Source organism: Podarcis raffonei, chromosome 6 (assembly GCF_027172205.1).
Source record: "Podarcis raffonei isolate rPodRaf1 chromosome 6, rPodRaf1.pri, whole genome shotgun sequence".
NCBI classification, from domain to species: Eukaryota; Metazoa; Chordata; class Lepidosauria; order Squamata; family Lacertidae; genus Podarcis; species Podarcis raffonei.
In genome coordinates, this window is record NC_070607.1 from 1,187,716 (window position 1) to 1,213,166 (window position 25,451).

Genomic DNA, 25,451 nt, shown 5'->3' on the forward strand with positions numbered 1-25,451 from the left:
TCCTTAGCTTTGGCTGCTCTTGTCTTTCCTGTGCCACTCATCAGTCAACGTTCAAGGTCAAATGTTGTAATCCCATGGGAAAGGCAAGTCCAGAATTAAAAACAGTCTATTGAGAGAAGGTAAACAGAGAAACTTTCCCAGGCCTCTATATTCCCAATGTCCTCTAGGGGGAGTGCCACCAAAGTTTTAGTAAGAAGAAGGTAACTTTCCGCAATTAAAGTCTCTTTGTTCCAACTTTAAAAACAATTTTAAAAGCAAATTAGTTCCAGCACGCTAAAAGAAAGGTCCTGCAGAGCCCTTTTAAACATATAACAAAGTTCCAGCAAGGTGCCTGCAATTGTATCCACTTCAGCTAGGTGAGCTCAAAATTACACTATCCAGTTACAAAAGTAACTGGAAGCTTGCAACAGTTCCGCAGTTTAAACAACTTTACCCGGCCACCCGGGAATTTGGGGTTAGAGTCTTCCCTTGCCCTTGGGGTGTCCGCTCCAGGTCAATTTTATGCTGTATTTATTCTTTAAAAGTAAAATTCAAATGTGCACGAAAGTCCCGATTTAAAGCTTCAAAGCTTCCCTGTTCACAGCGCTTTCCGCTCTTTAGACCGTCTGCTTTGATCTTGAAAGCAGTGTCGGAAGACGGACTTCCTCTTTCTCGTCTCCCGTTTTTAGCCAAATTTTCCGATTTGATTTGTAGAATCTTAGGTCCTTACTCACGGGTTTGATGTTTCAGCCCGATGTTTCTTGGAAGAAAGGTCAGCGCTCATCCGTGACAGCCGCGCGGCTTCGCCTCCGCAGAAAGAGCGATGAACCCACAGCACCGCTCCCCCTCCTTCACTCCGGAGCCCCTTACGGGGTTCCTTTTGTGATTTCGGGGTCGCTCCAGGTGCCCGCCGGGTCCCACGGCCACGGACTCACTCTGCCCGTGGTTTATCTTGATGGGTTGCCGCTGCGCCGTCGCGAGCAACCCTTTTCTGCGGTGCCCCTCTTCAGAGCTCGAAGAGGTCCGCCATCACGGTTTTGCGCCGCCTCCGGAAGTCCTCTCACAGCAGAGAGGTGCCAGGGTTGGAGCTCAGCAGCCAGAGACCCCAATGGCCAGTTGGTCAAAGGGCTTTGCTGGTATTTATTGTTTAATTCCTTTTTAAACCTCTGTGAGGGCACTCATTTGATATACCCATTTTATGAAGTAAATAACGGGGTGAAAACAGTATACAGTGGTACCTCAGGTTAAATACTTAATTCATTCCGGAGGTCCATACTTAACCTGAAACACCACTTTAGCTAATGGGGGCCTCCTGCTGCTGCCGCGCCGCCGGAGCCCGATTTCTGTTCTTATCCTGAAGCAAAGTTCTTAACCTGAAGCACTATTTCTGGGTTAGCCGAGTCTGTAACCTGAAGCGTATGTAACCTGTATGTAACCACTGTAGCTTCCACAGAGGTGGTGCCCGAAAGGAAGATAAAAGGCTAAATAAATCCTTCAAACCCTTCAACCGATAGGAGCAAAACAACACAACCTTTAAACTGTATGATGATATCAGCCTCCTTCCCTCCTCCCACAGTGGCAGCTCCTTCACACCCGACACTCAGACAGGCTCTCTGAGGTGCAGATTTACTCCAGAATAAAAACCTTTCACACACACCCCATGGCTCCCTCTCTCCTTTGCTCTTTCTCAGTCTCCTCCCTCTTGCAGAGAAGCACAAACACAGCTGAGCCACAGAGACACACACACCCCAGTCTCTTCAGCACCCCAACCCCACAACATTCCCTCCAGCCTCTCTCCCCTCATCCCTGGTGGTGGAAAGGACCCTCTGTGTTGATCTTCCCCTGCCCCCATGGATGGGAGGAGGGAAGGGGAGAGGGCAGAGAGAGTGGGAGGGAGGGAGAAATCAAAAATGTAAAGGACCCCTGGACGGTTAAGTCCAGTCAAAGGTGACTGGAGCTGAGGTGCTCATCTCACTTTTAAGGCCAAAGGAGTCGGCATTTGACCACAGACAGCTTTTCCAGGTCATGTGGCCAGCATTACTAAACAGCTTCTGCCGCAGCTGAACACTGTGACGAGTGCCAGAGTGCACGGAAACGCCGTTTGCCTTCCTGCCACAGCAGGACTTATTTATCTACTTGCACTGGTATGCTTCCAAATTGCTAGGTTGGCAGGAGCTGGGACAGAGCAACAGGAGCTCACCCCTTCATGTGGATTCAAGTCACCGACCTTCCGATCAGCAAGCCCAAGGGGCTCAGTGGTTTAGACCACACATGTGAGGCACTTTTCCAATAGCTACCTAGGGGAAAGTTCCCCCAAAATCCCGTCCTCCCTCCCTCCCTCGCTCCATCTCACAGCAGCAGATGAAGGAGAGAAGGAAGCCGAGCTAGAGCAAACCAGGTAGGGCAGGCGCAGCCACATGGAGGAGGGGAATCATCTAGAGTCATGCAGGGAGGCATTCAACTCCTGTGACTGCAGTGCCTACCAGCTGACCCGCACAGCAGAGCAAGCAGTGGCAGATCACTCGGGCAGCAGGCAGAAAAATTTATCTCAAGTCTCAGACACAGCACAGCACGACAAGACTTCTGAAACTGCTTGCCAACGGACCATTCCCTATAGCGGAACATGTCTAGCGCCAGGGGAGTTTCAAGCACTGCTATGACCGCTCCAAAGCTCAGAGGCAAGGATCATGGCTGAAAGAATAGGCATATCCCCAAAGACTTGCCTCTTTTTGCTTTGTGCAGTCAACTAAACATTCTTCAGGATGGGTGTTTATAATGGAGTCAATGTGTTCCAAAGACAATGTTCCAATGGATCCATGGGTCTCCTCCTAGTGGAAAGATACAGAAATGTATTTAGATAGATGAAGCTGCCAAGCTTTGCTGGGAAACTTCGGCTCTGAGGAGGTACTTTTAATCCTAAAAGACATTTTTTAGTCTAATCTTTCACCATTTTGCATGCACCAAAATGTGATCTAGAGAGTGTCTTCAATTGTTTAAGACCTTACAATGACTGACATTTAGCAAACACAAAGAGACCTCTGCCATCTTTAAAAAAAACACCACATTATGACCAAAGTTGATGCAGACTGATGCCATAGGCCAGGGGTCAGCAACCTTTTTCAGCAGGGGGCCGGTCCACTGTTCCTCAGACCTTGTGGGGGGGTCGGACTATATTTTGGAATAAAATATGAACGAGTTCCTATGCCCCACAAATAACCCAGAGATGCATTTTAAATAAAAACACATATTCCACTCATGTAAAAACACCAGGCAGGCCCCACAAATAACCCAGAGATGCACATTCTACTCATGTGAAAATACGCTGATTCCCGGACCGTCCACGGGCCAGATTTAGAAGGCAATTGGGCTGGATCTGTCCCCCAGGCCTTAGTTTGCCTACCCATGCAATAGGCAGTGTTTCTCAAACTTGGGTCCCCAGCTGTTGTTGGGAGTACAACTCCCATCAGGGAATTGTAGTCCAGCAACAGCTGGAGACCAAAGTTTGAGAAACACTGTCATGGGGTGACATCTAATGGAGTTAGCTGGCCTACAGGGTTATTCCCGCTGCATGAGGAGGATTTCTCTTCCTCTTCTACCCCATTCAGTCCCTACCAAATTCACTCTGGAGAGTCCAATCGCATGACATTGGATAGCGTACTAAATATATGTAATTAAAATAGTTATTCTTCAAGGGGCCACAAGGCCTGTTGCAACAAAAACAATCAAGGCCACCCTTGTGTAAATCTTTAACAATGGCTGCACTGCATCCAAAGCAGCACCTGCAGAAGAAGAATTCCCAACTACCCACTGTGGTGACATGAAATCCATTCGGAGAGATGCTCCAAAGGCCTAGCCTGGGGGATTGTCTGATTTTATCTTCTCAGATACATGTGGCGAAGATCCTGCTGTCACCACCAGAAGAGGCTTTTGGGAGGGCCATTTCACAGAAGCTGCTTTGGATGTAACTCAAGGGAGATGGCCAAGGAACCTTAAGACACAGATAAGCTTGTTTTAGAAAATCATTAGGTTTCAATAATTTAGGTTCCATGATGTATAGAAAAAGAAAGCCATTCTGAGTTGTTGTTTCAAATTTAAACATTTCCTCTTAATTTAAAGCAGCCTTTAAATAATCCTGCAAGGACGACATTTTTCATGTCATACTCTGCATGCAATTCCCCAATAAAGCTGTTCAGTTTGTTCCAGGCAGTTACCTTTTCCTGGATGTTCTTGTCCATGTTTTCCAAGGGACAGTTCTCATTTGGTAAATGCAAAGAGCCAGAGGAAGGACTCTCTTTACAAAAGACATGCCAGCTGGGTAATCTGTTAAAAGAACAAAACCACACTTATACAGACAGATACAGCTACGTCATAGCTGATGCCATGAGAGGGCAAGGCAAGGATGATGAAATATGCCCTGACTCGCAAAAAAACACGCAAGTTACCTCCTCAACTCCTGTTTTGCCCCAAAAGGGCATTGGATGCACCCTCACAAATGCAGCCTGAAAAGTGAGGGGTCAGAGTATGAGCATTCCTGGAGAATGGCCTGCATGCGAAGATGAGACAAGCAAATGTTGTACTAATCTTCAAAATGGTGAAAGAGGAAGACCCAAAAAAACCTAAATACTGGATAGTCTAACTCTGACATAAGGGAATATACTAGAACATATTATAAACGAGTCAATCTGCAAATATCTTGATAATATAGTGATTTGTAGGAGCTAGCATGGATTTGTGAAGAATAAATCCTGCCAGACTCCAAGCTTAAAGAATTGCTGCCAGAATACATGCTTAAATCAAGTTGGAAGGGACCCCGAGGGTCATCCAGTCCACCCCCTGCAATGCAGGAATCTCAACTAAAGCATCTATGACAGATGGCTACCCAACCTCTGCTTAAAAACCTCCAATGAAAGTTTTCACTTCCCAAGGGAGACTGTTCCACTGTTGAAGAAGCTCTTACTGTCAGAAAGTTCTTCCTAATATTTAGTCACAAACTCCTTTATTGTAACTTGAATCCATGGGTATTAAGTCTCACCCTCCAGGCGAAAACATTCCTCTACAACAAGGCCCTTTTAAATGTTTGTGGGGGGAGGGGATTATTGGTTTATGGGCTTTTTGTTGTTCTTTTTATTATGTATTTTGTGTTTTTATCTTGTATTTTTATGTTGTGAACTGCCCTGAGATCCATGGATGAAGGGTGGTATACAAATGTAATTAATTAATCAGTTATTCATAAATAATGAAAGGATTAAGCCCCCAAATATCTGCTGAATAAGCTGCTTATGTGAGCAAATTATCTGGAAGCAAAGGGGGATTCAGATTGGCGCAAGTCATAATGCATCATAAGAATACATACTTGTATCCAGCCTTGCCAATAAAATAAATATACACCAGCCTACAAACATACTGTTAGTGCATATGGTTGTATGTACCTAAGTGTCACAGAAGAGCTTTTGTAGCATATCTGGCTTGCTACTCTCCTCCTGAAAACGGAGACCTGTGGCTTCATGTTGAAGCTACACTTATTTCCATCAGAAATTGCCAGTGTTGTGCTTTAGCTACAGCTTTGCTCTGCTTTGAAAGCACTCTTACATGCCAGTGGGAGAAAACACATTGATAACAAAGAATAGCACGTTATTTTTCAACTGGTTTTGTAAATTTATCAAACACAAGGCCCATTTCCCCCTCTGACTTTTCTTGTTTAGAATGGTAGTTTAACTAGTTACAATCTATTGCAGGAATGTAGTCCCTGACAGAAAGCACAATCCTACATGCTAGTTGTTCACTACATTTACAGGGTTATTATGCCAAACACAGATTAACAGCCAAAAAGAAAAAAAGCCCCCAAGATGTACCGCAGGGAAGCCTACCAGGCTGAAGAACTGGGGAGCAGTGACACAACATCTCTGCTATGGAGCCCTAAGAATCCTAGTCTGCCCTTGCATAGAACTGCCTGCCTGACCCACCTGGCTGAGCTTGCCAAACCCGCTCAGGGGGCTCTTCTGCTCCCCCCGCCAGGAACCCGGGGCAACAGCCAGAACTCTTTCCCTGACTCCACTCCTGCTCTCCCAGGGGCGAACCACGACGGGAAGCCCACGAGCGGAAGCGGAGCAGGATGAGTCCCGCCTTTTCGCTTTACTCCCGAAGCGGAATTCCGCCGCCCGTTCTTTTCTAGCGACTGATCTCAACTCACAGCCCGCGCCCGGAGGCGGCACTCTCGCCTGGAGCCCTGGCCTCGGGGCGCCTTGGGACCCCCTCCCCCGGGGGGAGACTCACCCGGCCAGGCAGCCCAGGAGGAAGCAGGAGGAAGCCAGGAGCAGCAGCCGGCGGGGAGGCTCCTTCATGGTCTCCGCCCTCTGGCTCGTGGGGCCCGCGGGCGGCGGCGCATCCTCCCGGGGGCCGGGGCGGAGAAGGGCGGCGGGGGCGGGCGAGGGGTCCGGCAGCCGCGTCCGCCGCCCGCGCTGGCTCCGCGACGCGCTGAGCTGGAATGTGACGCGTCACCGCGAGGGGAGCGGAGGGAGGCAGAGCCGCGCCTGCGCACCAGGCCGCTTCCCCTCCGTTTCGAAAGACAACGGCCCAGAGAGGCCGCCGCCAGCCAATCGACAGCGCCCTTTTCTTCAAGGCGGCCGCTGATTGGGCAGTTTTCCCTTTCCCCTCTCCGCCCGCGGACGGGCCGCGCGCTCCCCCGCCCTAAAGCCATGGCGGGGAGGGATAGGCGTCCGGCGGGAACGCCGGTAGCGCTCGCGGTTCGCTCTGAAACTGCCTCGGTTGTTGCAGGCGGAGTGGGGATGGGGGTGTAGTAGCCAAGGCGCTGCTTTTCTTAAGAGAACTTACGCGCCGTGGGCACGCACCGACAAGAGCCTTAAAACGCTTTCGTCGATCAGGCATTCTCTTCGGCAGCTTGCAGCAAACGCCGCGCGGGGGGCGGGGGCTTTTTATAGGCTTCGAGGCCCCTGGCGGCGATGTGACGCAAAGCCTGAAGATCAGGTTATAGAGGCGCACTGAGCGCCCAATTTGCGGGTTCCTCTTGCACGAGGACGCGGCTGGCGCTGTGGGTTAAACCACAGAGCCTAGGGCTTGCCAATCAGAAGGTCGGCGGTTCGAATCCCTGCGACAGGGTGAGCTCCCGTTGTTCGGTCCCTGCTCCTGCCAACCTAGCAGTTCAAAAGCACATCAAAGTGCAAGTAGATAAATAGGTACCGCTCCCGCGGGAAGGTAAATGGCGTTTCCGTGCACTGCTCTGGTTCGCCAGAAGGGGCTTAGTCGTGCTGGCCACATGACCCGGAAGCTCCCTCGGCCAATAAAGCGAGATGAGTGCCGCAACTCCAGAGTCGGCCAGAACTGGACCTCATGGTCAGGGGTCCCTTTACCTTCAGCTTGCACAATGCTTGGAACTGGGCTCCAGCCTTTATCTGTGGTTGTGACATTGCAAGGGCTGCCCTAGGCTGGTCCTTGCCCAGCACACCTATACACCGTTTGATTGCAAAAAAATCCACAACCCAACCACATAGTCATCAAGGAGACCCTCCATCTTTTAATTATCTTTAAAATCAATTTTTAGTTTCATAATAGTTTTATGAAATAGTTTTTAAAAAATCATTTAAACACACTATAAGATTGCTAGTTTCCTTCCTCGTGGGTCCCAAGTGCCCTCAAAGCCCCAGCAGGTCTTTCATGTTCAGAGTCACAGATCTTTAAAAAACAAAAAATAAAAAGAATTCCTTCTAAGGCTACTTAGAAGGAAGATTTCACTAATGTTTCATTCTTTCTCTAAAAAGAGGGTTGCATTATGAAAAAAGATTTAAGAACTGTAAATGGGGAAACAGGAGAACAAATTTGATCATGATGTCACATAACAAGTGAACAAAATGCAGTTATTGCATAAACACTTAGTACATAAACACCCTCACTGTTTTGATGTTTTTGTTATTTGTACTTTCAAAACCTGATGCCATGGTTCTATGAAAATTAACCAAAAATGGCCTCCAGAATAAATAATTTAAATTTTGGAACTAAAAGCTTTAATTTTGAAATTTTTCTTTTCAAATTGTGTGAATTCATTACCCATTCCCTTCTATCGTCTTAGAATCATAGAATCATAGAGTTGGAAGAGACCACAAGGGCCATCGAGTCCAACCCCCTGCCAAGCAGGAAACACCATCAGAGCACTCCTGACATATGGTTGTCAAGCCTCTGCTTAAAGACCTCCAAAGAAGGAGACTCCACCACACTCCTTGGCAGCAAATTCCACTGTCAAACAGCTCTTACTGTCAGGAAGTTCTTCCTAATGTTTAGGTGGAATCTTCTTTCCTGCAGTTTGGATCTTCTGTTGACTTGTCCCTGTTTTCTTTTGTTTTCCACAATCTAGGTCTGTGTATGAAGAAATTCACTTCATCTCCTATCACAAATTCTCACACAAAAAAATTGCCAGTTGGCAGACTTTGGGAATTACGGTAAGCTGCATGGATTTTGAGTGTATATATATGTCTTCTCGCTCAGGAAGAGAGCATTCAGTGCTGCTAACACAGTGACTGACTTCACCCCTAGAGGCGCACTCCATTGTCTCTCAAGACAGATGGATGCCAACCAACAAGCTGAAGGGGCTCCAGCAAGAAGTTCAGTCTCTCTCCACTTCCCTCACTTAGGCCACTGCATGGCAAGACTTTGGAGCCTGCACTTTGGGCACATGGGCCTTCTCAGCTTTGAGGCAAGGGAGCTTGTTTTGTTGCCTACAAGCCAGCCTGTTTTGATTCCGATTTGCTATATGAAACATTTTTATGGCCCTGGGAGAGAAATCTGGAAAGGCATCAGAAGCTACTGCAAGATGGGAGGCAGAGCAACCTAAAATCCCAAACGTCCCGTAGGGCCTCCAGCTAGGAATCTCTAGTTTTGAAATCAGAGACCATTATTGCCACGCTGTCCCCAGCTACACCTGCAAAATGAAACAAACATCATGTGAGGTGCAGGTAGTGGACCTTATCCAGCAAGAACAGGAGTTACCTATGCGTCATTCAAGACCAGTTTGCTGAGTGGGCTTCATTTACTATCACCAAAATGACCTTTGCACGTATACTTGTGCTGCTGAGGCTGCAATCTTACGTATGCTTACTACAACGTGAACCACACTGAACTTTGGGAGAGCTTAATTATGAGTAAATATATTTAGTACAAGCCTGATTATATCTGATGCTTCTGTCTGTTGAGAAAATCGGGTTCAGTGACAACATATGGAACCCTTTTCATCAATTTGCCCACTCCCACTCCCTGTGTGTTCTGGGAGCCCTATTCCTCCCACAACCATTTTTAGGAGGCCCACTCATCACCCTCACAAGATACTGGGAAGGAAAAGCTGACACTTCTTAGCACTTTCCCGGACAGATGTGCACACCAAGAACACTCTGTGTTCCCCTGCTCTTCTCAGTGGATCTGAAAGCATTGATCAGAACCATTTCTCCTACGGGATTTCCTGTAATCTGAGGTTACTGAGGATAAGGGCTGGTTTGAATTTGATTTAACTTCCACTGAAAACATCAGCACTGACAAAAAAATATTTATTGCTGGAGGGTGACAGCTTACAGGCACACAGGCCACCTGGTGACAACGATGCCAAAGTCCGTTTGCTCTAGCTAGCAGGTAAAGCTACTGAATCAGATGATGGCAGCATATTTGACCCATGACATGATACAATTGGTAGCCAACAGAGGCGTATTTCATAGGACAGAACCCTGCCCTATGTCCGGTGGTCATGCTTGACCCAGAAACCTACGCACAGGTGAAAGGACTTGTTTTCTCTGAGCATGCAATAATGCAAATGTGTCAAATTGAGTCAAAATGTCCATTTAGTACATGTACAAGGCTTAACCCCCCCCCAATATTTTACCCCAAAATGCCAACCACTTGAAACTTGAGTTTGCAGATATCTGAATTTATGGCAGGAATTCCTCCTAGGGTTAGGCAGGTACGATCTGTCTTTACACCTGAGCCAAGTGGGATGAATGGGCACTATCCCTGGGTCAATAACCCTATTTACAACAAATATAAACCCCGGGACACGCGGTCTGATCCTATCTTTACTTCTATCACTGCATTCCAGGGGGCTCACTCCCTAGTGTGTGTTCAGTGAGTTTCCTTATGTCCCTCAAAATCTTGGGGGGGGGGCAATTATTATTTTAAAGTTCCACAAAATTTTAGCCATTCTTAGTTAAGAAACGGGTTTCCTGGATGTGAACCTAAACCAGCCAGTAAATGTATCAACTTCTCACCGGGGCCGACCAGATGCGTCGGTGGGAACCCCTTCCTTGAGCCCGGCCCAGCCCGGCTGTCCTGTGGGAGGGAGTTCCCCAGCTCCCCTGGACCAGCGCCTGCCAGGGAGAAGCCTTGCCTCTCCTTCCCGGGGGTGCCTGCGCGTCTGGATGCGCTGCTTGGCCCGGGGGGGGGGGAGAGGAGCCTTCTTGGCGCACGAGGAAGGGAGGCAGGGAGCCGCCACGGCCCCCCTTCTCGGCCTCCCCCGCCAGGCCCCCCGGGATGCCTCCTCGCCGGCTTGGGCTGCCAGCTGCGTTGCGCGCTGATCCGGGAGCCGCCGCCGCGGCCTGGCCGGCTGGGGCCCGGAGAGAGCGGCGGTCCGGGGGAATTCCGGGGATCCTTGGCTTGGGAAATGGAGGGATCTCCAGCCCCGCAAGTTGGTTCCAGGCAGCTGGCGGAGGGACGCTGGCACTGAATCAAGAGGCGGAAGTGAACGGAAATGGCACCATAAAGGTATTTTCATGCTGGGAGCTGAACACACAGACATTTAAGGTACCTCCTCCCCCTTTCGGTTTCCCCTGAACAACTTTCACGTGTGTGCCCAGCTTGCACAAGAGGAGGCCAGAGATTTTGGGGTGCTATATATGAAAGAACACATGGAGCCTAAATACCAAATCCTTGGCGTGTTTGCTCCCAAGTAAAGCCAACAGATTTTGTTGACTTCTGGTTACTGATGATCATGAAGGGCAGGAGGAAGGAGAAGCCAAGCAATGTGACTGCCTAGGAGGAGCCAAGATAGTGGGCCCTGTTTCCGAAACAGTCAGGTGGTGGGGTCCCCAAGTGTTGTAGCACAGCTTCTCTTGGTGGTTTCTCTCTGTGGCCATGGGAACTGACTGCTGTGCTTTTGACCTGCAGATCTTGGCTTGATGGACTTGTTTTCTTTCTAGGTACCAGCAGTGACCTAGAAAACCAGGGACAAGTCTGGGCATGAGTTTCATCATCCATTGATGTTGTGAGGAACTCGGGTGCCAAGAGAGCCGTGAGACAGGGACTTGGCCGGAATCATGCTGCCTGCTCAGCTGGGACCAAACGCACGGCAGCGCTGGCAGAAAGTGTTGTATAAAAGGCAGCCCTTTCCTGATAACTATGTGGACCAGAGTTTCCTAGAGAAGCTACGCAAGAACATCCATGCCCGCAAGTACCAGTACCGGGCGGTGGTGTTTGAGTCCGGAGTGGTCATACAGCAGCTGTGCAGCGTCTGCGTCTTTGTTGTCATCTGGCGGTACATGGATGTGGGGCTGCTGGCTCCCCAGTGGTTATTTGGCGCTGGCTTGGTGACTTCCTTGATAGGTTACGTCCTTTTTGACGCATTGGACTCGGGAATGGGGAGAAACCAGAGCGGCCAGACGCGTTGGGCAGATCTGAAAAACACGGTGGTGTTTGTGGCCTTCACCTACGGCTTCTCCCCAGTGTTGAAAACACTGACTGAGTCCATCAGCACAGACACCATTTATGCCATGTCTTCTCTCATGCTCCTAGGACACCTGATCTTCTATGACTACGGCGCCAATGCTGCCATTGTGTCCAGCACTCTGTCCCTTAACATGGCCATCTTTGCCTCGGTCTGCTTGGCCTCGCGGTTGCCTCGCTCCTTGCACGCCTTCGTCATGGTGACATTCGCTATCCAGATCTTTGCCCTATGGCCCATGCTGCAAAAGAAGCTCAAAGCCCGGACTCCCCGCTGCTATGTTGTCGCCACTTTGCTCTTTGCTCTGTCTGCCTTGGTGGGCCTGCTGACCATCTCCAGCGTTGGCATGGTTCTCTTTGCCCTTCTTCTCGTCTCCATCTCCTGCCTGTGTCCCTACTGCCTCATTAAGCTGCAGCTCTTCAAAGACAACATCCACGGGCCTTGGGATGAAGCTGAAATCAAGGAAGACCTCTCCAAGTTCCTCATGTAAAGCAGGCGAGGCCCTAAGAAAGGCAGCTGCTGATGCCAAAACAAAAATAAAACTGCATCTCCTCTGAGACACTGGGGCCTTGTGAATAGGCGTGGGTCAATCTGAACTTCATTCTATCATTTATTACTGCAGATCATGGCAGAAGTATCAAAGGTTGACATAGCCTAAAAGGACAAGAGTGACCCTGCTACCAGTCTGATCCCAGCCTTGTGTCCTGAAAGGCATTCAGGTCTATTCTGACTTCCTCACACCCTGCATAAAGGCCAGCACATGCTGATTTCGTTACCAGGTACAGTCTGTTCATCCCCTGAATGGAGACCATCAAAATAATGTCAGGGTAATTTGAAGGCAGAGACAAAAGGGAACCAGCTCAGTCACAGCCAGCTAGAAGGAGAGTCTTCCAAGCTCTTAATTTGCAAGATGGTGAGGTGATAAATGGGCATGAACTCTGGGGGAAATACCTTGGGAACTCTGGGAGTTGCTCACCTCAAAGCCTCCTCCCTTCTCCATGAAGGAAAAGGGTAGAAAGGAACCCTAAAATGTGTAGCCAGTGGCTCTCCTAGCTCCCACAAGGACCTTCATTCAGTACCCAAGGAGCCAACATGCACGTGCTTAAGGACAGGTATACTCTTCCTCCCCAACTCTCCATTTCATCTCTCTTTAGATCAAGGTGTGTGTATTGCAGGATTTGCTGCCTGCTTACATTGCAATTTTGCTGTCTGAAGCAGCATTTATATATAATGCATGTCTCTTCCATGTCATATAATAAACCAACTTTCTCTATTCCTTTGGTGTGAAAACTTAACATTTCTAAGAGAGCAAAGAAGTTTTGTCTCCTATCAAGCATAATTTTTTTGCCTAGATGTGGGAGGAAAATACCAAAAGTATCCACTTCCTTTTGAAAAGAGATGTCTTTCTACTGAGTTTGTTTTCCTGTGAGTAAATAAAATAGCAAGAAGTGTGCATGCATGCCATGAGACCAGTGTGATGTAGCCGCAAGCCCTTTCTTCTGAGTTGTGGTCTCCCTGGTCAGAGCTTAGACACAGCAGCACAAAGCCTACAGGAACTGCAAAGGCCTTCTGCTCTCTTGAGTTCCCGGCCAATCTGAACCATCCAAGGCACACCTGATTTGCTCTAGAGACCCTGATGGAAGAAGCTCAGCATATGAGGTCTGCCCCCACAGGAGTCCCATTAGTGCTTAGCAGCATCCCTCAAGGATTAGAATCCCCCCCAATCCTGTACACAGGACCCCCCCCTTTTGCACTCATCTCATATTAAGGGAAACATAATCACCTAGAGTGGGAAAGTTAGATCCCATGGTATGCACTTTTAGATTCCTATGTAAACCCCTCCTCAAGGCGTCCAAACTGAGGGATATGAATATATTTGGGTTCAAATTCTGTGGGGAGGACAAGGAAGAGCATACATGTCAGAGAACAGCCTGTGGCGTTATCGCCATGTTCCTTATTTCTCCTGCCACCCAATGTTCTATTTTAGATAATGTTATTTCAAAAAGAAAGAAAGAAACATAACCACAATTGGAGGCAAAGTCACATTCCAATGTTATTTCTTGATTTACATTCTCTTTCAAAAATGTATATAATTCCCATTGGGATCTCATAGTTTATCCATGGTTTTCACAGGAATTTTATGTCTAGCCTTACGTGATAGGCTTGGGGACAGCTAGGGTCTGCTAGGCTCGTCTGTTCAAAAAAGAATTTATAAAGAATATTCCTATTTTCTTAGCTGTGTTTCTTGTATAATTTCATTATTTGGTATGTTGCTCCAAGTGTCCAAGTGGAAGAATTTAGTATAAATCTTGAACAACATTACCAGTTCCTGAATGGGTGAGCTGAAGGGTTTTAATCACTTCTTAATTGCATTTTTCCTTAAAAAAGATTGCAAAGATTATGTTTTTTTTAAAAAGCCCAATAATGTTCCTGCAGAACAATTCACATTGGGGCTGCTCTGCAATCCACCATCCAAGAATTCGGATGAACCATGAACTAGAGGAGGTTATTTTTAGGATTACTGTTAAGAACAGGTAGCTGTACAGTGGATATATGAGCAGCTCTGGAGGGTGGAAGTGTGTGTGTGTGTGTGTGTGTGTGTGTGTGTGTGAGAGAGAGAGAGAGAGAGAGAGAGAGAGAGAGAGAGAGAGAGAGAGAGAAGGTCCCACTTTTGTAGTAACCCTTCCTTCAACTTCCAATGCACTGAAGTAACAGCAGCAGGGGGAGCTCCAATATCCTTCAAAGTGACTGGCTGAATGAAATGGAAATAAAGGTGGAGTGGAATGTGCCTGTTTTGGCAAGAGAGGCCCCCTCCCCAGTTCACGATCCTCAGGAGCCCGGTCTGGCCAGGGAGAAGAGACAGCAGCTCTCCGCACAGGACTTCACCTCTCTTGAGACCTAGAAACCCTCTGAAAAATTACTTGGAGGGCACGGAAAACTTTTCCAGGCACATCTAGCAACCAGAAGGAAACTCGGAAGTTTTCCTGAGACTAGTTTTCTGATGGGTCTGCTGGACTTTTACTTCAGAAGCAAAGACCAGAACATTTGTAACGTTTCCACACGAGTTGGCCGTTTGTGTGAAACTGCCACCCTTTGTTCATTCATTAATAGCAGAGAATCCGAGTGACTTTGCTGCCGGTCTTCTGCATTGCAGAGTTTAATGTGTTGTCTTCTTTACACATGGCATAGTGTATTTAAAATACAGAAATTCAGTTGTATGCCAGCATATCCAGTGTGGACGGGCAAAGGGCTTTTGAGGCTGGGGGGACAGGACACCATGTCTTTTAACTGGCAGTTTTCTCCCTGTAGCTGTCACCCTTGGTTCTCATCCCTGTTGAGCATGGCAGCAACATTACTAATAAATAGTCTCTCAGTTATTTCCCAATTGGTCAGTTGCTTTTCCTTGCTGGGCAGCTTCAGTAGTTTATTTCCTCGTTATTATTTGTCCTTTATATTTATTAATTAAAAATAACGTCACATTTTCTTTCCATTTTTTTTCCAAAACAAGGCCCATAGTGGTGACATAAAATGTATTAAACAGCCATAAAATTTGTAATAATTTGTGCAATTTGTAATCACCTTGCTGGGATGTGGGTGGCGCTGTGGGTTAAACCACAGAGCCTAGGGCTTGCTGATCAGAAGGTCGGCGGTTCGAATCCTTGCCACAGGGTGAGCTCCTGTTGCTCGGTCCCTGCTCCTGCCAACCTAGCAGTTCGAAAGCACGTCAAAGTGCAAGTAGATAAAGAAGTACCGCTCCGGCGGGAAGGTAAAAGGTGTTTCCGTGCGCTGCTCTGGTTTGCCAGAAGCAGCTTCGTCATGCTGGCCACATGACCCGGAAGCTGTACACCGGCTCCCGTGGCCAATAAAGCAAGATGAGCGCTGCAACCCCAGAGTCGGCCACGACTGGACCTAATGGTCAGGGGTCCCTTTACCTTTAATCACCTTGCTTAAAAAAAATATAGTGGTAGTATGAGGGATGAAGACAACAACTGTTTTGGGGGTGGTTTTTTTGTAATATAGCTTTGTCAGAACTTTAGCAAGACAAAACTCCTTCAAGTAATTGTTGGTCTGGGGACGGACTTCCTCCAAAATTTCATTCCACATCAGCAAGGTAATTCCTCCCAACTAAGGCATGGGCAGGAATACTTGAAGATGCAGCAGCTGCAAAGTGCAGCACATAAACACAGGTTCTGGTCCACAAGCAGCTGTCCCTCTTGGCAGATGGCGAGGGGAGGCCCTCCCCAGGTGAGTGGCGCCCCCTGTGGGCAGAAGCAGGGTAACTTGGGAGCCTGGCTGCTGCCTGCCCATATTTTGTGCCTCTGTTCTCCCTCCCTGGGCTGCGAGGGCAGCGGGACAGGACCCCAAACAGGTTTCGCAAACAGAGGTGGCAATGTGGAGAACTGAACATAAGGCAGGGACCCTGTGGCACCATCGGTCAGTGCGCCTCGTTGTGGACCAGAATGTTGGTTCGAGTCCAGTGAGGGATGGCTGTGGGCAGGATTCCTTCCCTGCAGCAGGGTGGTCCCGTCCAGCTCTTTGAAGGGAGAAATGGAACTGGACGGATTTGCCATCCCTCTCTCCAAGCAGGGCTATTTGGCCATGCTTCACTCATGCTCTGGGGTCACAAGCAGCACCTGTACGCCCAGGAGGGGCTGCAGCCTGTGGAAGAGCCCAGCGACCTCGGAAGCCTATCCCAGAGCAGGGCTTTTTGTGTGGCTGCCCCTGTTCTGTGAAACAGCCATGCTTTCGAGATATGGCCATTCCGGAAACAGCCAAAGAGGCTTCCCCAGCTAGAGAAACGGGTCTTTAGTAGGATCCTATGCAATCATAGGACTTTTCTCATTCCAGCAATGAGAAATTATGTTCTCCCTGTGTGGCTTCTGAAAGTACGTGGAAAAAAACAATAAAAAATAGGTGTCAGAAGGAAAACACGCCACCAAACCCAAACAGAGCGCTGCAGAAACGTTTAAAAAACGAAGGAAAAGCAGTTTCAGAAAGAGTGGGAGATGAGATGGTCCTGTTCCAATTCTAACCAACTAAAGGAAAGTTTATATAAAAACAACCACTTGGTTGGTGACTCATGAGGAAAGAATTTATCCTTTTTCTTAAGGGAAGCCCTTGGAAATAACATGACTAATAAGAGGATTGATCTTGTCTAACTGGCCACAAGTTAAATTTGACAGCAATTTCATCTTAAAATATATACATAATATGCCTGATAAAAGCTAGCTGTAGCCCAAAAGTTCAGGTCAATAAATAAGCCAGGAACTAACTGCTTGTTACATGCAAATATGTGTAACAGAGCCCCAGTGCCTTGGAAAAAAATAGCTTGGGGAAGGAGACATTAACTCTACCTGCTGTTTCTCTGCTCAAATCACACCCCAAGTCTCAACAGAGAAAAATGGGAAGGCAAAATGATATACATATGCTTCTATGATCTACATTATGTTCTTTCAAACCTTTCCTTTTAAAAAAAAATACACCCTTGCATTTAATATGTAGTTAAGCAGTTCATAGAATTACAGAATTCTAGAGTTGGAAGGGACCCCAAGGGTCATCTAGTCCAACCCCTGCAATGCTGGGCTTAAAGCAAAAGCATCCATGACGGAGGGCCATTTAACCTCTGCTTAGAAACCTCCAAGGAAGGAGAGTCCACAACCTCTCCAGGGAAACTCTTCCACTGCTGAACAGCCCTTACTGTCAGAAAGTTCTTCCTGATTTTTAGCTGGAATCTCCTTTCTTGTAACTTGAAGCCACTGGTTCAAGTCCTACGCTATGGAGCCGAAAACAAGCCTTGCTCCATCTTTCAAAGTTCAAAATCTAAATACAATATTGCAATAAAGAATACATATAATATCACTGCAACACAAGGCTAAACAATTAACAGTTCATGTAACATACACCAACATTTAAATAAGCCCACAGCTTGTCATTTGTAGACATTGGGGTGCCAGCTACTATTTTGAATTAAGATGGGAAGCAAAAATGCCGCTTTGGGATGTGAACAGATTGTGCTTCACTCAGTGTTTTGTCCCTGCACCAGAAAACATCAGAGGGACTTCTTGGTGCTTTAAAAAAAAAATGCTTGTCACCCATCCCAAAGTGTTTTATGAAACATTTTTGCATTAGTTCAACCAAGTATTAGTTTTGCAGTAGTTTGTTTGACTATCTGACATCTGTAAACTGCAATGCAGAAAACATTCTCCAAACAGATCATCCTTTAACACACCAGCTTTTTTTAAAAAAAATGAAATCATTACAGAGCATTTGCTCATATTTAGTCTGAGTGATATTAGAAATAAATACAATGTTTTGGGATTGGATATTATAATGGTCTAAAAGTAAGGATACTTCACAGAAAACTTTAACTACAATGCAATGAAACTTACTATGGTAGGGTTTTGTTTTTTTACTGTACATCAAAGCTAATATAAATGAAGAGTTATAAAAACCCAGCACTGAAGTTTTAAATAAGAATTGCCAACCTTGCAGGCACTAAGTTGAATTAGATCAGCCTGCTGGCTTTGAAGGTGCATTCAATTAGACGGTGGAGGGTGGGGCCAACATTTGCCTTGGCTTCTGCATCCGTTCTGTGTTCCAGCTGGACTGCAGAAGAAGGGTGTGGGCTGAAGAGGGGGAGAACTGAAACACACATTGGAAGCGGAGGGAACTCATGAGCAATCTCCAAAAGAGGACTCTTACAAGTGTGGAGCTTGATAAACGGGAAGTTGGTGAGTTCTAGGAGTCAGGCCGCAAACGCTTCCTCAGGTACCCCAACAGAAGAACTTCCGCTGGGCTTTTTTCAACCTAGTGCCTAAACACTGTCATGTGCATCCACTTCCACTATATTTTCTCAAAATGTGGAGGACCCCAAGACACGGCAGGAGGAGATGGACGGGAGAGCTCTCTGGCAGGAGCTGGCTCCTTTGGGAGCAGAATAGTGTGATATATGTATTTGTATCATCCCACTTTTTACAACACATTTGCTTGAGGGCAAACACAATAAATCAAAGACCCGCATTAAGTACACCCAAGGATGGTTCTCCAGGCAGCTCCTCCTCCTCCTCCATCCTCATCCCAGCTCTTTCAGCTGCTCTGCACAGTACTTGGTTTCCAGACCCCACAACATCCTGGGGGTTGGTGGGATGAGGCAGAATGGATAGAGGGGGTGGGGGTGAGGACTCTTCCCTGCTGGCCAGGATGAATCCCTGACACCAGATCCTCTCATTCCCCCTCACCCTTCCATGAGATGAAGGTGTTTTCAAGGTGAGGCAATATTGGTCACTTCCATTCTTGGCAGAATTAGACTTTCAGTGGACATCAGGACAGCTGGCGTCCCCCATTCCTCCTAGGACTTGTCTCTGTGGAAGTTTTGCAATCTGTTCAGGAAAGTACCATCACTGTCAAGTGTGGACTACCAAGCACACAGCAAGCAATTGTCCCTCCCAAGAAGGTAGGCTGCATTTAATTACACTTACATTTGGCTGCAATATTTAATTTGCTTACTCTGCTATCCCTCATGAGCTCAGGTGGTTGAGCATTGCAACTTCTGCCTTATCAATGTTTATAAAGATGTTAGCAAAGCTCAGAGTTAACACTCAGTTGATAAGATGTGATTAAACCCCAATTTTCAGGGAAAGAATCAGCTCTCAGCACCATGGGAGTTAGCTGTTGCCCAATATCTTAAATTTCCTGTCTAAGAAAATATTGGCAAGGAGCCTCCTGCCTTGAATGATGGTGGGGGACCAAAGGGCCCCAATTATTAATCACTCAGTCACTTTTTTTGTAAAACAAAAGGAATGTGTTTTACTGTTGTTGAACAAGCTCCAGTATGTAAAATTCCTGTTTTTTAAAAGTTATTGTAATGGTTCATTAGACAGCTGAAGACAATAACATGTAAAATAGACAGAATTTGGCAATCTAACTTCCTTTAACTGCACCCCCACATAATTAGGTGTGTAGAAATTCACTATCGTTGCTGTCATTGATTATTTCACACTGAGAAGTATATCACATAGTAGCTGCCATGTATTTCTGCTGTTGTTACATGAAATTTGTCAAGCATGCCAAAATTGGTGTGGTGCGTTTCACAGCAGTATATATGTGAATGTGTGTATATTCAAAGCACCCCATTTTCCAGCTGAAATATACTCAGAGTCGCAAAGTGATTTCATGCTCTTTATTCAGCTCATAGTGGTGAGGAGGAATGAATGAATGTCCCCTCAAAGTATCTGCTTTATATACATTATTTACACAATGGGCTGCACATGATTGGCTAATTCCGGAATTCTACTGTAAGCCAATCAGGTTGTGGATTCACTTCTATCTGGAGCATGATTGGGTAGTTCCTGCCAACCAATCATACCGCTGCATTGTTCTAGGACCAATCAGACTGCTGCATTCTGAATCGTATTGTTCTAGGACCAATCAGACTGCTGCCTTTTGGATCCTATTGTTCTAGGACCAATCAGACTGCTGCACTTTGGATCCTATTCAGCTCAGTACATAACACCAGCTTAACCATAAAATAGCCGCAGTCCCCTGACTGGCACTTGGTATCCAATTATCACCATTCAGTTCTCTTTTGCTACATTTTAATTTCAGCTCTCATGATTTCATGGGAAATTAACCTCTGTGTATGATGATTTTATTTCATCCTATTTGTTGTAAAGCAACAATTTCTAATTGCAATCCTCATTACTAGGGCTGTGCTTAATGAACCTCTTTGGTGCAACCAAGTTTTCCCCATTTGCACACTGACTTCTCTCTTTTTCTTTTCAGGCTGCTCCTAGGGATAGTGCCCTTGCCTCATAGTCCATGGCTGGTGTGGGAAATGTCAGGCCTGGGGCCCAATCACAGCCCTCCAGGCTCCTACGGGACGAGTGCGGAGGTACACCTCCGCCTCAGCCAGCCTCTCTCCCTGGGCTGCACCTGTCTCACCCGCTCTACTGGTGCAAACACCCCTTCCCCACCTGGAACGTGCCCTTGAACGCGGACAAGGTCTCTCCCTTCCCCAGACGGAGCACAGAGAGGGGGGGTGTGCAGAAACAAGCCTAGTACACAAAGGTAAAATTCACATTCGTGGCTCAGCCTGTTGTAGTCCCTGGCCATGCACAGCACTCAGAATTATGTCCACAAGGGAATGTGGCCTTCAACTGGGGGAAAAGGCTGCCCCCCGCCGGGCTGTATGCCAGCATGAATGAGGGCATCTCTTGTTTGGCTTTGTTTTCTCTCAATGATATCACCGCATAGCCAAATCTGATTAGCTTTATGACAACACTACAGTACCTTAAGAAGCAGCACACCCATTTTAGAAAAGAAATGTGGCGGAAGGCTAAAGAAGCACCTGCCCAGGACTCTAAAGAGGCTCTGCTATGGCGCTGCCTGAGCAGCGGAGATGGAAAAGGCGACATAAGCCTAGGTTGAAGGTGCATTGGAGAAGCCTGGACGATCTGCTGCACTACCAATACTTTCACCCTTTTTCAAATATTTCCTAGGAGTCAGATAAGTTCATGAAAAACATGTTCTTCACATTTGGCCCAGTCCTAGCCGTTACGACTGAATAACATTTGTGCATAAAACCCCAAATCCTCATGATGCACGCATATTTTGAATGCACCCCTCTGTAAATGATCAGAGCACCTTATGGAGCCGAGATTATTGTGTGTTCCTGACTTGTGTAGACACCTTGCGTGAGGCAGCGAGTCATTCTGGTGGGCTAAGGAGGAAAAGAGCCTTCAGACAGTCCTACAATTAAAAAGAAGAATTAAAAAGAGGTTGATCACAGCAGTTTCTCCTGCACATCTGAAAAAGGGCTTATACTTCTGAGCTGCTTCCCAAGGTATTGTTTTTGACCACTGCCACAGTAATCCAATTCATAATACTTTTTGCAGCAATGTCTGTCACACTGGAACTGACTGCTGTCCAAGCGCTCTTAAAGGAGAACGCAGGATGATAGATGGGGCCTGAAACTGGCTTATGGGCAGGTCAACCAGGAGCAGCTCAAGGTATTGTTACACGCTGCCCCAATGCAGAGATGAAGCAAGATTCCAGGGGCTTGTGCTCCTTTGGCGTGAGGGCCAGTGAAGATGGCAGTGCCTCTAAGAAATAGGATTTAGTCACACATATTTCCTCCTGGCTTTGATGGGGAGGCTGCCTCTTGCTGCTCATAGCTTCAGCAAGCTCGAGTCCAGAACAGAATCCAGCCATGCTTCCCGGTCTCTGGGTGCAGCCTCTTCCAGCCAGCCCTGCATGTAAAAGGGGCATCTTCCTCTGCCCCCCCTTCATGACACCCCTGTAACCCTGGCAACCTCCCTTTCCCAACTCTGCTATGGTCTTTTGCTAACTAACACACACCTGGGGGAGAAACTCCGCCCCCTTCTTACCTTTGGTCAGGGCAACTCTGCCCTCACCTGTCTTGCTCTGTGATAGCACCTCTCTAAGCCAGGCTCCTGAGGAACTTCACATTTAGCAATTTCAGAAATTACGGGGAGAACCTGGAACCCAGGAATTTCAGGGGACCCTTGCCCCCTGCAAACCCATAACAACATTTTCCTGTCTGAAGCAGGGCAGCAAACTGTGCTCCCTTCCTCAAGCCAGGATGCACAGCACGCAAGAGCTGCGACAGCTGAGGCAGAAAATCCCACAGGCACCTTTCCTCTCTGCCATTAAGAGCACAACAGCACCACCACAAGAAATTACAATTTTCTACCCTTTCATGACACATAAAAGCAGCCGCGTGAGGCAGCTCCCTCCCCCTGGCTAAATGGCGGGACCAAGGCTGAAATCATTGCTGCAGCGCCACCTGCAGGAGCTTGAGGGGGAGGGAGGAAAATACTTTTGCTTCCACACTTTCTAAACCTCCCTTTTTGGTGCTTTGAATTTCCATCTCATTTGTTACACATTGAAAATGTATTCCTGTGCACATTTACTCTGAAAAAGTCCTCCTGAATTCATAAGCTTACTCCAGGGAAGAGTGTACAGGGTTGCAGTCTACCATTTTCTGGTTAACTGTCATTATTTTTATCCTTATAGCATTCACATTCGTTTTTTTCAGTTAATCAACAATCTATTATTATGTAGATCAATTAAATGAAAAGCAAGGATCAAATCATTTTAAGTCTCCTTCTCAAGCATGCAATAAATCCCAATTTGAAATGTTTAATCAGTTCAAGGCCTAGGGCTCAGTGAGCCTCTTTCTTCAAATTTCCTTGCAAGGCCTTCATTTTCCTTTTATATCTCATTCACATTCTCAATTCCGCAGCACCACCACCTATATGACTTGCAGAGTCTCTTTTTCTTTTCTTTTTCCAAATAACTACTTGCAAACTCAAATCCTTGGCATGGCTTTTGTAATCTTATTCAATCCTTGAAGCTCCGCTTCCTATGTCATTACCATTTTCACAGCTATTTCTATTAAACCAACAGTCTCAAACTGTGTTATTCAGAAACACACAAAAATACATTGCGAAGTCCCATTATTCCATAGTACTACCATGTTTGATTCCCTGTCTCAGACACACGCACAGCGGTGTACATCCCAATAGTCAGTCCCCTTTGTGTGCCATGCCAAGCACTTTTGCCATGTATACACTAAGCACATGGACTGGATGTGGCTGCGCGACCCGTTGCTCTGATACTGAAGGAGCAGAACCAGATCTCCCTCCGAATGTCTCTGGCCGTGAGCTGTGAGCCTGTCTTGGTCCTGTGTTACTCCAGGGTGCCCTGACCTTGTCGGAAGACATGGGGGGGGCAGGGCTGGGAAGAGTCCTGCCACTTCACCTGGTCACCTTCTATGCTTAATCTGCTGGAGTTAGTGTGTTTCAGGAGGGCTGTCTAGTGGTAGTAATAAAGGTACCATTTTAAAAATAAAATGTTCTGAAAACGGAAGGAATAGCCCTGGTGAGTGCCACTGCTTGTCATCTGTGATGCCACAAGCACTATCTAGAAAGAACTTGAGGCACTCCTAATGGACAAATTGTATTGCAGTTGGACTGCTTGGGGTGTGCAGTTTGTATGCAACGTGTTACCTCAAGGAAAATTACCAGGATCCCACAGCATAACAATGTAACACACTAGCTCACAGCAACAGCCCAATGCATTTTGCTTGAAGCAAGGAATCCATATTGTTTTACCCACGGTGTTAAACATGCAATAATAATTTCAATAACTGACAATTTGCTGCCCTTCAATGAGGCGGGTCACCTTAGCCTGCTTAATGGACAGGCTCAGTTAACTGACTGCTCAGTTGTTGTGCAAAGCATCCAAATCCAGCACCAGACTTTTGCTATCAGAATACACTGTCCAAGACCAGCTGAGTGGAGCCTAAGGCTCATGAACAACACAGACAACAAGCAAGGGCTCATGGAAAACAGATCATGGGACAGGTAGTCTATTCCAGCAGTTCCCAAACTGAGAACCAAGGAAAAGGTTGACAAGACAAAGAAAATTCCTGCCTATTCTCTGCCAGTTCAGCCTAGTTTATTTTTTGCACAGAATTCATTTCTTTAAAAAATGATACAGAGGAGGAGCCTTGGGGTGATGTTTTACACATGCATATTTGGATCTGGTCCCGTTTTTCCCTATACATATTCCTCTAGTTGTTTTCATTTGTTCCACATGTTCATATGTTTGTGAAATTAATTGTGTGCATTTGCAGCCCTGGAACAAATCTCTGCCTCAGCGCAGAACCAAAAGAACATTGTAGAACTTATCAGATAGTTTGCAAATATGCTTTTCTTTTGACATTAGAAAGAATAAGCACAGCTATTGTCACTGAGACTAATGCAATCTATAATAAACAGAGCAAGAGTGCTCACAGGAGAATTGTACAAAGCATGTAAGATGCTAAATCTTGTTCAGCTGAAAAAAACAGAAGCAAACAGAAGTGCAAGCAAGTACAGACAGCCCCACATTCTTTGGCACTCTAGAAATAATTTCTAACACTGTAGCAGTAGAATACAGACATATATTATCCACTGCCTTGTGATTATCTATGACAGCCATTCTTAAGCCATTTATAGGACAATCTGGAAAGAGTATTGCTGAAGAAAACAAAATGTCTTAGGAAAACAGAGGCCACTTCCCGCTTTTGAGGCCCCCACAGAAGGCAGACCTCCCCCCATTCAACAATCCAAGATTGCTTCCTCGCTTGCTTCACACTTAGAGCAAGAAATAAAAATGATCCACATGAAAGCAAGTCTGAAAACTAAGCACACCTATGGAAGAGGAGAAATGTGCACAGTGGAAACTCCTTGGATTCTCAGAGATTTAGGCTGCAATTGTAATCACACTTATCTGGAAGTAAGCTCTATGTGAATTCAATGGAGCGTATGTCTGAACAGACATGGTTAGGCTTGCACTGCAAACTGCTGTGCAAATTGTATTTTTAAAGTATGGTTTTTGGAGGCAGGGCTTTTATTTAAAAGGAAAACTAAAGGTAATACAACTACCTACCTGTATGTAATAATAATTCACATGCAAAGTACACACTTCTCTAACACACCTCTGCATTTTTCTTGTACATGCATCCATGCTGTCTTGCTTAAAACCACATGTCATGACATTTAGAATCCTACGCAGAGAGAGATACAATCCTTAGGACCAGGACTTTTCACAGAGCTAATGCACAGCAGTGCTATAGTCAAGCTTCAAGTAAGAGGCATCTCCTGAAATAGGCTAACTATATTTGCAAGGGAACTTTGAAAGAAGAAGAAGAAGAAGCTCAAACATTGTACAATGTGTCTCTGCTCACACCCTTCTTAGT

At 46.5% G+C, this 25,451-nt stretch overlaps 2 protein-coding genes and 1 long non-coding RNA gene across 5 annotated transcripts in view; 2 read left to right on the plus strand and 1 right to left on the minus strand.

The window, feature by feature from the left end:
- SUCO (SUN domain containing ossification factor) overlaps positions 1–6,431 on the minus strand; it is a 46,343-nt gene extending 39,912 nt beyond the window's left edge. Inside the window, exons 1-3 of one of the 2 annotated variants that reach the window (XM_053391071.1) lie at positions 6,253–6,431; positions 4,191–4,299; positions 2,703–2,807 (exon numbers count right to left, since the gene is read on the minus strand). In XM_053391071.1, coding sequence (XP_053247046.1) covers positions 2,703–2,807; positions 4,191–4,299; positions 6,253–6,320 — 282 coding nt within the window. In that variant the 5' untranslated portion in view covers positions 6,321–6,431. The remainder of the gene's footprint in view (positions 1–2,702; positions 2,808–4,190; positions 4,300–6,252) is intronic. The other variant, XM_053391070.1, reaches the window with a different exon arrangement.
- Positions 6,432–9,514: 3,083 nt separating this feature from the next.
- Positions 9,515–12,959, plus strand: PIGC (phosphatidylinositol glycan anchor biosynthesis class C). Of its 2 annotated transcripts, none has more exons than XM_053391074.1 (2): positions 9,515–9,609; positions 11,166–12,959. In XM_053391074.1, the coding sequence occupies exon 2, from the start codon at positions 11,283–11,285 to the stop codon at positions 12,174–12,176; it is 894 nt and encodes a 297-aa protein (XP_053247049.1). In that variant the 5' UTR covers positions 9,515–9,609; positions 11,166–11,282; the 3' UTR covers positions 12,177–12,959. The 2 variants fall into 2 exon arrangements, with proteins under 2 accessions (XP_053247049.1, XP_053247050.1); XM_053391075.1 differs by lacking the exon at positions 9,515–9,609 and adding an exon at positions 10,582–10,731.
- A 3,388-nt stretch (positions 12,960–16,347) lies between these two features.
- LOC128415182 (uncharacterized) lies at positions 16,348–21,515 on the plus strand. Its single transcript, XR_008330881.1, has 3 exons — positions 16,348–18,417; positions 18,987–19,139; positions 20,468–21,515. It is a non-coding gene; the product is annotated as an uncharacterized LOC128415182 (long non-coding RNA).
- Positions 21,516–25,451: the final 3,936 nt, after the last annotated feature.